Here is an 11,691-nt window from a genome sequence, read left to right as displayed (position 1 = left end):
AAACTCCATGTCCTTCAATAGCCGTGAAGAGTCACATGTCCGTTCAGCACAAAATACGGCGCTAATTTCTATGGGTAATGATGACCAGTTACCGACATTTGCCTGTCGTCCCACGCTAATTTATTAGAAAACAGAGGGGTCGGGTAGGGATTACGAAAAAAATATTATTCCATAAATATTAATAACTTAATATTTTAAAGTAAATGACTAAAAAAAATTATAGTGTGACCTGACTGACTGATGGTATTTACGTCAGACTTCGTCGTCATAAGTTAAAAATTAACATGAGAAAATAAACAAGTTATCTTACTTAGTATCAGATACAACAATTTTGAGGAACATATATGAGAATTTGAGCTGTTTACAAGGATCATATACTGTGTTTAAAGCAGATTGTGACTGAAGTGAGAAATGGAAAATTAAGGATTCAAAATTAACCATGATTTGGGTTCCAGTGTTTGAAACTGAAGGAATTTAAAGAGAAGGGTACCACACTTAATGGCCAGTCCTTTAACACGCGGTTCGAAAGTAAACTTGCGATGCTCTCTTTACACAAATACAATGCTAATTTTCAGCTAGTTTTCCCATACAAGGTCTAGATTTAAAATTTTTGTTTCCAAATTAAAAAAATAACAGGTTGCTCTTCCTATTTTTGGGTAGAAGTAATTTCCACCAACCCACATTAGAACAGCGTGGTGGAATATGCTCCTAATTTCCTCAAAGTGAGAGGAGGCCTTAGCCCAGCAGTGGGAAATTTACAGGCTGCTAATGTACTAATGTAATAATAATTGGAAGTAATTCTGGGAATAGACTAGATACGTACCACCTTTCAAAACTGCCATTTTGGGCCATAAATACTTGTTTTAGCGCGTTAGCCGAGCGATGCCGGGTTGGCTTATGTATAAATAAAACAACTAGTTAATATGAAATTCAATATTATTTCGTTATGCTTTTTAATAATACAATATATTTGCATACCATACACTATCGGTAGTATATAATTGATGACCAATCATTGAACAATGAAAAATGATATTCATCAATTTTTCGTTTAACATCGTTTTAATAAATAGCTGTATACAAAAAAGAAAACAATTATTTACAGAATAAGGCAGTACAATTACCACGTAAAATGTGCCTTGTCTTATTTTAGCTATACAAGCAGTAAAAAATCGAATTTTAATCAACATAAGTGAAGGTCATTTAAACGAATATTCATTATCTTAATCATAACTCCAGTCAATTGAAATAATCACTAACAAGTTACATATTACGAGTAAGCAAAGATTAGTTTGTGAATTTGTTATTTTCTTAAGAGATATAACAAGGCATTGCTTATTATTTGATAACTCTCACACATCCGTGAATATTTTGACGTTCGACGATTCGTATTCATCGCTTTTCCATGAAACTCGGTTGTATAAAAATCTTCTAATACGAGCTATTATTTTAAACGACGGCTATCTGGTTATTCCCCTAACCTTTGGCGCCAAGGAATGTTTATAACAACATTTTAAAATCTTAGTCACTAATCGAGAATTACCAAACAACGTTCCAGATACTTCGCGTATAAAACTGCTTTTTAAAATTGAGTATTATAACAAAATGGCAGTGAATAAAATATACAAACGTCAAAATTGAGCCCGTCGCGCTCGTGAGAGTTATCAAATTGATTTATCTAAGAGCATTACAACTGACTCTGATCCTAGCTGGTACATCATTTGAGAGAAATCACTGGAACGTATCGACCAACTCACTAATACATATGGCAACATCGCGTACAATGATCCCTTTGTATCGAACTAAACAAACGTGTGAGCGCTTTGTCACACTCGTGTACAAATTTGGACCCCAAAAGATCGTTAAAAAACACTAAAAATAAACCAAGAAAATCGATGTTAAAATAAATCACTTAAAATAATAGTCATATTATGATTCTCATTAATTAATACTTTAAGACTCGTTACATGTATGGTTATCTTTTATATTTATTTGTACACCAGTGTGAAAAGTTTATGGTACGACTGGCCACTAATGAGTGGATTTTATAGTCATTTCGAAAGTCACGTCTCAATTATAAACTTATTTTGCTTACATTAAAAATTGGTATACATTTTATACTTCTCAGCCTATATCACATATTAAGTCTGTAAAAAAATTGATATATTTTTGTAACTTTCGAAATTACTAATTTAATGATTTCCTTTTAAAGAGTGAAAACGAAACCTAAATCAAACGTAACTCACGTAAAATAAAAACAAAACGCTTTTCGGACCATTCGATACACATAACCGCCATCTTCACACTCATAACCTAACTAGAACGTGTGTCGCACATTTTAACATACATTTATTAAAGCCAATGCATTTTACCTAAGCAATGAATACGCTAAAACACGTTAAAATCGTAAACAACGCCTTAAAGCCAATATATTTTAAGATTTCTATAACATTCCAGTTAGGCTACGAGCTTTTTCCAATCTTCGAGTTTTCGACCCTCCTATCCATTCTAACTGTACAATATGACACAGACCTCATTCGCAATCGCATAATGTTGAAGAACGTCGCAAATGACTTACTAAAACAGTTGCGTTACCGGTTATCGAACAACAACTCCGGTCGACAACACACCACACGCTGCATTCACGGGCCGCCTTAGTGGCACAGATTAAAATTAGTTTGTTTAATCTGTGATCGTTAAGACATAGTAAATGCAGTCAACAACCTGTATGTACTATACATTAAATTAACGTTTCTCACCTCGCGAAATGCACTAACCGAGAATACAACACTGGCTTTAATCGCTACCGAAGCGTTTTAAACTGAAGAGTAATAAGGCTCGACTCGACGCCGCCTGCGACTAGAAATCGTGGACTCTTTAATTAGTTACGTCGACCGACTCGGTCGTCACCTGTCATCGGACCAATCACGTAGCAGGTTTGGAAATGCAATAAGTGTCGGCGTGACGGCCTGCGACGCGATTGGGCCGCGACGACACCGGCGTGACTTGGGCGAAGACAAGGGTCGACTTCGCGTCGTGCGCGCCCTTCTCTATATGACGAGAGCCATGTCCTTCTTGCTGGGAAGTTGCACCTTTTTGCCCTGCCACAGCGAGTTGTGTATCGTGAATGCGTCGATCGTGACAGTGAGATGTTTCGTATGAACTTGAGAGAAACATTTACTTCCCGAGTTGTATCTGAAAGAATAATGATTATAAAATTGTAAACTAATTCGATTTGCGGGTAGGGTAGGTTTGTTTCTCGTCGTCGACGAGACACTCACTTGAAGAACTTGTCGAACATGCGGTCGTTGACGTGCTTGGGCCCCGTGCCGTACAGCTTGGCCACGGTGTCGCTGTCCGGGCAGTAGCTGTATAGCGCCCGGAACTGGCAGCCGGCGTCGCGGAACAGCACGAGGAAGTGCTTGCTCTCGGAGCGCGCGACCTCCTCGAGCACGCGGCGCTTCGCCTCGGCGTTGACGGCGCCCGGGAACACGCAGTACTCTACCGCGTTCAGCATTATCCCGCGATTCGATTTCGTCGCTGGCTGTTTGTATAATCTCGGACCTGGCACAGGGAGGCAACTTTCTAGACGCGTTCGGGAACATCGTTAGCATTTCGTTATAAGAAACGGTGGTATCTATAAGCACATCTAGTCGGTGGAGTGAAATCTCGAAAATGCCATGTATCTTAAATTTATTTCAAAGTGTGTACAAAATATACTACAAAAATCCTAGGTTGTCACTAAAATCTAAACTAAACGTATTTCATCACAGTATTAATAATTTCGTTGCAAGTAATATATCTATAATATGAATACGTGAATCGAACATGAGGCAAATGATGCGACATTAATGTGTAGTGCCGTGGTGGTGTTAATTTCAATTCTGTGTGAGGAAGCGAATGTTAAGCGATAACGATTAACGAGGGACAAAATCATTTTGTTAGAATACAATTACAAAATGCGCTCATTCAAGAACTCTTCTCAAACCATGCCTTAAAATAACTCATAGAGGTAGTTGGCATGACATCGCTAAACTGACATTACTCGTGACTGTGTGTTCAGTATGCAGTTAGTCGTGAACTTAACTACTACGTAGTAACGTTTAACTTAAACCTTTACGTCGTTCTCGGTAGGTTGCTTTAAAAGTGAAATAAACATCTAATTATGTAAAAATATATAAATCATTCGGTTGATCTTTTTTATACGTTTTAATAATACGTTATATAATAAATGTCTACTAATGAGGGTAAATTTTTAGCACGAGGACACCCTTCCCAAAATGAAATTAAACACGACAAGGTTATCCTCGAGTTACCAAAAAATATACCCTCATTAACGCTTATCGCTCTTACAACAAACTTTTTCGTCGTCTTCAAAGTAAACGACCGATCTACAATACTCGAAAAGTCCTCTAGTCATTCAACGCTAAACGTAACGCCGCACAAAGCTCGGCCAGGCACTCACCGGAGTAGTCCATGATGGAGGAGTGCGTGGAGGACACGTCGGAGGAGTCGTCGTGGCGCCGCTTGCCGATGGCGCCGGGCAGCGCGCCGGGCAGCGAGCCGGGGCCCGACGCCGGCGAGCCCAGCGCGCGCAGGCCGGGCGACGCGGCGCGGCGCGGCGGCGTGGCGCGGCCCAGCCCCGAGTCTGCACACGCGCCACTGTACTCGCACGGCCCTCGCGCGGCCCTCGAGCGAATGCTTACACGTCTTTCAAGCTCAGTCGACGAAACGACCGACCGCGATACTATTATTGCTTTTGGGCATCGAGTGACACCAATTTCGATGATTTTTATATTTATCGCAAAAATTATCCTTAAAAACGGTTAAAGTTGATAGAAAGTATTGACTTACATTGCAAATACCACGTTCATTATTAAATGTATAGAATATTATCAATATTGTATATACATTCTCCAAACGTCTTGAAAGCCATTTATATTCCAATATATTTTTTATTCAAAAAAATATTCTAACAAATACAAACAATTATAAACAGAGGGACAAGAAAGAAAATTTAATAAAAAGCTTCGATTGAATTTCAATTAATGAATAACAAGTCTTCAAAAATTTGTAGTAAAAGAAAACCTGTTAGCTTTCATTTATAGGGTCGCAAAAGTAAATTAAATTTTATATGTATAATAAATTGTTAATTTAAGATCATTTAATATAGATAACACAATTGAAAAAAAAATGGAGATATGTCAATAATAAATTAGGGGGAAAATTGACAGAAACTGCACTATTATTGTGCTTAAATTAAAAAAAAAGAAACATCCTAAGTCAGAGTCTAGAATCCTCTAACTCGAAAATCCTTAATTTCGATCAAAGTCAAAACTTCATAGATACTTTTTAATTTTTTTTTTGTTTATAAACTAAAATAATAATAATAATAAACGGATTCATAAAATCTATTTTAAATAATAGAAGGCCGAATGTTAGTTTCCCAGTTAGTATACGTATTATTAATCTGGCATAAGTTTAGGATTAGCAAAGAAAAGTTATGATTTTTTAATGTGTTTTATACTCTAAAAACTATAATATGTATCTAAATAACTGACTCTATTCCTAAAAGCTAATAATTATAAATTATTTATTTTCGATATATTAAGAATACTGGAGATAAAAAAATTATATCTAGAATGTTCTACAACATGAAGCATCTGATTACATCGGCAAGCGTTCTGACCATTCATATGGACAACTGTCAGCTATCGCAAAACAAAATGATTAGGCACAAACTTATACCAACAGAAAGCTTGTATTTTTTATGTATCTTGTCTATGATAAGCATTTACAAAAAAAAGTCAAAAACAACAAAAATGTACCTTTTTTTTTTAAAAAGAAACAAGTCGATGTACATATTTCTCTTACTATTTTAAATAAACTTTTGTAGAATAACTACGGAAATATTGAAATAATATTAACTTAACATAAAAATATAAACAACAGGAATCGAAAATATGTAAAATACACATTGTGTTGAGTTGCAAAGTTAATTTTGTTTACTATATTTTTTATATAAAAATAACAATCGATTTCTCTGTTAAATATTTTGCACAAATCTGAGAAGACGATGTCATACCAACACCAATAGAAATAAAATTATAAATAGGAGCATGCATCCCATAAATATAATAAGATATATTACCTTTTGAAAATAAACCACAACCTTGCAGCAACGATACATAAGACAAAACAACCACTACGACCCAAAATAAACTTGATGTGCACAAGACAGAATACGCAATAGGGGGATGTTATTAGTTTCAAACCAATCGTTTTCGTAAAACATAACAAATGTTTAAAAAAATCGATAAAATAATATGACATAATTAGAGAATTATGCCGTCTCTTTCTCGTGAGCGCAAATAGAAAGGATTGCGGATTTCTGTAGTCCTGTCAAATTAGTTTAGAAATTGCATACAAATATGAAACTACTAATGTATAGGCTGTAAAATTCCTTTATGTTTGAAAATATACAAAAAAAGATAAACGAAAATAAATGTGATATATGGACAGTTCGATTACAATTTTGTATAATTAGCACTAGAGACGTAACATCCCCCTACATGCTGCAACGAAAAAAGAACCTCACCAAGCAGGGCACCGGCTACCGTGAGTGAAGCCTGTACAAGTTACATCTGTGTTTATTCAAACGTGTCTTACCGCACAAGTTCATAAGAGAGCTAGATTTCCTCCCCGCCTTAAAGTTATTCTGGTAAGTGGAATATTTAGACCTTCCACGTGTCGACTGTGGTTCATCATTCACACGCTCTGAAATGTTTCCTATACATGTATGGCATCACACAGGAACATGCGATGGAGCCCCGCGAGCCGCACGCAGGGCTGCCAGTTATATTTATTTTCAATTATACATTCTCAAAATACAGTTATCGCCTCAGTAAAAATGGAAAACGAAAAAAACTCATCTACCCGGCGATTTTTCTTAAAAACCAAAAAGAACATTATATACCAATTTCTGAAAAGTATAATTTCATGGTAATATAATAAAGTAATTATGCATGCCACGTCATCATACAAGGGCACTAGTCACACAGCTGGCAGCCCGGCCGCATGCGCGCCGGCCCCGCCGTCCGGACGTCATAACTCATACACTGGTATAGGCATGTAGCAAACAAAAGTTTATAATCGCGAATGCAAAACATCGGTCAACTCGAACGTATGATACGCTACACGGGTCGCTGGAACCGGTTTATGATATGCGCGGAAGGTCTAGAGGGGATTTCGTATTCTGTAGAGAAAAAGCTACTGAAAAGCTCTCTCTGCTGTTTTAGTTCGGGATTGCAAACTAACTAATACGGCCAAAATAAAAAATATATCAAGCGTAATTTTGCATATGGAGTGTATCTAGCCAATCTATGCATTGCTGAAATCATACACATATATAATAAATCTTTAAATAAAATATAAATAAAGGTAAAGCGTCTACAAAAAAACATATCAAAGAAGCTTCACCGACTAAGGGGTACTGAGCCATATGACCAATCAAACGTGTTCATTCATTCACAAAAAATCCAAAACATTATGTTAAATAGTAATACAATTTTTTATAAATAGTGGAAAAATTGTATTTCTCTATACGAAGGACTGAAGAATGTTTTATATTGCGTATATTTTAGTACCATACCACATGAAAACATTCTAGAATCCTAAACACCAAAATATTTTGAAACTGTCATCTCATCTAAAAAATTGTTTAATAAAAATTAATGTATTTATATGATAATAAATAATTTTGGAAAAATAAAGAATTTATTGACCCAGAAATGAGATGACAATCAATGTCACGGATCCCACTCGTAAATGAACTATAATATTTATCGTTGCAAACTTCGGGACAAGGCATACACGATGATGTTACGAGTGGGTCCGCTGTCCTGCGAAGCGATCATCGTTAGTAGCGATAGCAGCGGGGCGGGGCTCGCCCGGCGCTCACCTCGCGAGGTCTTGCAGGAGCCGCGCCGGCCCAGCCCGCTGGACGCGCTGCCGGGCGACACGCCGCCGCGCTCCTCCACCGGCGACTCTGCGACATTGGTATTTCGTCCATTTATTACACGGCTGTCGACCACGTGGAATACTTATTTAATTCGCCATTCGAATGTGTCCAGTGATTTCGTTGTTAGTAGATATTATTTATATATTTATTTTAATTAGAAAATACGTATACAGCTAAAATGAACCGCAAGAGGAACATGAGGAAACTTACCAAAACCTAGAGGGTAGAAACACCCAAAGTACTAAGACTTCGACCTTATTATTAACAAAAAAAAAATATCTTAGAATGGCAATGCTGCTGACACGATTTGATAAAAATAATATGGAAATAAATATTCAAATATGAAACAAACATAAATCATGCAGTAGCGCAGTTTACAAAAATAAAACATTATCTTGAATATGTGAATTATTTAGCTCACGTCATGTCGTATCTTACCACACGAATAGACAAAAGAGAGTGCACAGGCCTCTAATATTGACAACATAAATTATAATCATACGCTTATGTTACCGTTACTATTGTTATCTGCATGAATAACAAATTTACCTCTGTAGAGGGCAGCCCTCTCGGCGAGGTTGTCCTGCGATCCGCGGTAGTAGTCACGTCGCATGGTGCCTGCACACGCACACGCACACGCACACGCACACGCACGTCGCCGCACGGGGACATAGCGAACAAAGCAAGGGGGGCAGCCGCAAATCAATAAGTGTAGTGCTTACAATTACTAGTGTTATACGAGAATTTTATTGACTGCAATGTAATTTCAACCCTAAAAAAATTTGAGTATGTTCATTAAAAATATATGTATAGAATATAAGTTTTCCGGACATGTTTTTTTTTGTTTTCGTCGGTCTTTTGTTTGTTAGTCTTTGCAGTCTAATAAATGTATCGTATCATAAGCGCTACATGTAATCATAAAAAGTTTAACAAAGCAGCTCAAATATTTAGTTTCTACGTAAATAAAACAATTACTGTAAGTTGAGCAATGAATTTGAGCTATTTTGTTTATAAGCTAAACCAAAAACATTGCGACGTTGTGTCAAAAATATTTTAGGAAAAAAAGGATACTATACAATTAATAGCTTGAGTTAGCAAATTTAAAAGAAAACATTTGACATTAATTTGAGTGCGGTTAAATAATATCTAGCATTATAATAAATTATCTTAGCCACATCTCATGCGAGCTTTAGCTTTGAGGTTCTGAGAGAGTGGGTAGATTGTGTGTAATTTGTATGATATGTTTTTAAGATCATTTTAAATCATACGTATTTAATATTTATATGTTAACTACCACAAGCAATAATAAATAAAAGAAATATACTTTTGACCAATATAATATATTGTCCAGAAAAACAACCGTTCGTGTACTTTATCAGGAAATTTTCTCAACTTCGCACCGAGAAATTTCCGTTCCTACTTCAGATAAGTTTTGAAAAAAAAAACAATAAGAATCGATCCATACGATGTCCGATTGTATTACGCTTTTATTCAAATATCTAGTAAGTAATTAGATATTCAAATATCTAGTAAGTAATTAGATATTCAAATATCTAGTAAGTAATTAGATACTCAAAATCACGTCAAAATCATGTCTACAAACAATAATATTTATTAAAAAAAAAAAACAATTATTTTATTTTTTTGGATAAGACTACTGTTTGTCAACAATAAACTATTTATAAAAGAGGGTTGTATACCTTTGTCGTTAATCTCGTTAATAATCGAAGCTTATCAAAATAGAGAAGCGAATAATTAAAATTTATGAATAACATTTTAATATTTGTAAATATGTAGCGATTTGTGTACGTGTTTGAGTGAACATGTTAAGGCATATCAAGTTCCGATACATACCGGTGAGGTTGGTGGCGGAGGGCTGCTTGCCCGCCAGCATGCCCTCGGCGGCCTGCAGCGCGCCGCTGTCCACGTGGATGGTCTTGGGCCTCGCACGCGTCGGCAGCTTGCCCCGCAACCGCGCCCCGCTGGTGGGCGGGCCGCTCGCAGCGCCCACGTGCATGCCGCCGCGCGACAGCGTGTCCAGGAACTCCGACTTGTCGAACACCTTGCCCTGGAACCGGGAACGACTGTGTCACTCGTTGCCCTCGAATATTGTTCTGCATCGCAACTATAACGATAGGCGCACCTCCCGCTCGGCCTCCTCCACGGCCTTCTTGAGCTTGTACTGCGCGAGGATGGCCTGCCGCCGCCGCGCCTGCTCCTCCTTGCGCGCCGCCTTCATCTCCGCCTCGGCCTCGTCCCGCGCGCGCCGCGCCGCCGCCGCCGCCTCGGCCCGCGCGCGCGCCTCGTCCGCCCGCTGGCGCCGCTGCAGCGACAGCAGCATGATGCGCTCCTTTTTGCGCTCCATTTCCTCGGCGGAATTCTGCCGATTTACATGTGAGATGCAGTTTGATTAGATGAGAGACGACGTCGAGTCGATCTCAAATATATTAAATTATATTATGTTACAATGTGATGATTACAGTTGCCGATATGTGTACTCACGGGGTCAGGGTTGAGCTCGCCGATGACGAGCGCGGCGGGCTCGGCACTAGGCGGGCGCGCTCGCTCGCGGGGCGCCTCCGTTCGAGGCGTCTCGCGGCGCTCGTCGCACCGCTCTTCGCGTCTGTCGTCGCGCCTGTCGTCCCGCCGGTCGTCTCGCCTGTCGTCGTGGCGGTCGTCGCTCCACGTGCTCTCAGGACTGCGCTCGGGGCTCGCGTACTCGGAGCGCTCCTTCCGCGGGGAGCCCCGCTTGGCCCGCAGCGGCGGCTTCGGTCGTTTCGGTTGCTCGTTGTCGAACGAAATGTAGAAACCCTTCTCGTTCGTCTCAGCGGGCTCATCGAGGCGTTGGAACGAGTTCCGGCCGAGCGAGGGCCTCGTCGGGGACGGGATCCGGTAGGTTCGCGTGCCGGACGAGATGTTCAGTCTATTGATGCCCTGCCGGAGCGCGTCGTCCTCGGCGTTGCCGATGAAAGATATGTTCTGGGGCTCCATGTCGTCGGGAGGCGCCGGGACGGAGTTTTGCGCCTGGAGTGTCTGGTGAGGTTGATGCGTCTGCTGTGGTTGATGCGTCTGATGCGTTTGGTGCGGCTGATGTGTTTGGTGCGGCTGATGAGTTTGATTCGCATACTGCGGCTGATGTGGCGAGTGTAGCTGGTGAAGCCCTACTGGCTCGGGCCGCCGAGCCTCTGGTAGGGATCCCTGGCGCTGGGGAGTCCTCGAACGTCGCGGACTCGATAGAGGCGGTGATTGCGATGCGTATTGGTTAGGGTTTATCACAGTATAGCTCAAATGGTTTTGCGTTTCTCGAACGTTCTCGGTGCCGTTCTGGTACCGGTCAGTATTATAGTGAACCTGGAAAGGCTGGTTCGCCCTCTCATGTAAGACGAAGCCCTGCGGATTCCAGTTCTTTTCGGGAGGAGGTTGAGGCGAGGGAGATTTCCATGTTCTCTGCGCCGGTTCGGGTTGCGGTTGTTGGTACTGGTTCTGCTGATGGTTCTGCTGATGTAGCTGCAAATTAGAATTAACTTATCATTAGGTTGACTTTAACAAACAATGTGGTCGTACAATTACCAATCGCTATAATGCATTTCCATATTAATTTAATTTACAGTTGTAAAATTTCCAAATAATATTTATGTAGCGCATAGACCCAACCGCGCGTCGTGTGTCGC

At 39.7% G+C, this 11,691-nt stretch overlaps 1 protein-coding gene across 13 annotated transcripts in view; it reads right to left on the bottom strand.

Annotated features, from left to right (window-relative positions):
• Positions 1-918: 918 nt before the first annotated feature.
• Positions 919-11,691, bottom strand: part of Patronin (patronin) — a 50,569-nt gene continuing 39,796 nt past the window's right edge. For 7 of the 13 annotated variants that reach the window (XM_064220700.1, XM_064220696.1, XM_064220707.1 and 4 more), the window contains 9 exons: positions 10,523-11,527; positions 10,164-10,400; positions 9,875-10,088; positions 8,570-8,638; positions 7,961-8,047; positions 6,670-6,777; positions 4,466-4,648; positions 3,282-3,564; positions 919-3,195 (listed from right to left, as the gene is read on the bottom strand). In XM_064220700.1, coding sequence (XP_064076770.1) covers positions 3,051-3,195; positions 3,282-3,564; positions 4,466-4,648; positions 6,670-6,777; positions 7,961-8,047; positions 8,570-8,638; positions 9,875-10,088; positions 10,164-10,400; positions 10,523-11,527 — 2,331 coding nt within the window. In that variant the 3' untranslated portion in view covers positions 919-3,050. The remainder of the gene's footprint in view (positions 3,196-3,281; positions 3,565-4,465; positions 4,649-6,669; positions 6,778-7,960; positions 8,048-8,569; positions 8,639-9,874; positions 10,089-10,163; positions 10,401-10,522; positions 11,528-11,691) is intronic. The other 6 variants (XM_064220705.1, XM_064220703.1, XM_064220702.1 and 3 more) reach the window with 6 other exon arrangements.

Source organism: Vanessa tameamea, chromosome 4 (assembly GCF_037043105.1).
Source record: "Vanessa tameamea isolate UH-Manoa-2023 chromosome 4, ilVanTame1 primary haplotype, whole genome shotgun sequence".
In the NCBI taxonomy this organism is placed as follows: Eukaryota; Metazoa; Arthropoda; class Insecta; order Lepidoptera; family Nymphalidae; genus Vanessa; species Vanessa tameamea.
The sequence above is the reverse complement of the archived record's forward strand: the minus strand, read 5'-3'. Positions and strand labels throughout refer to the sequence as shown.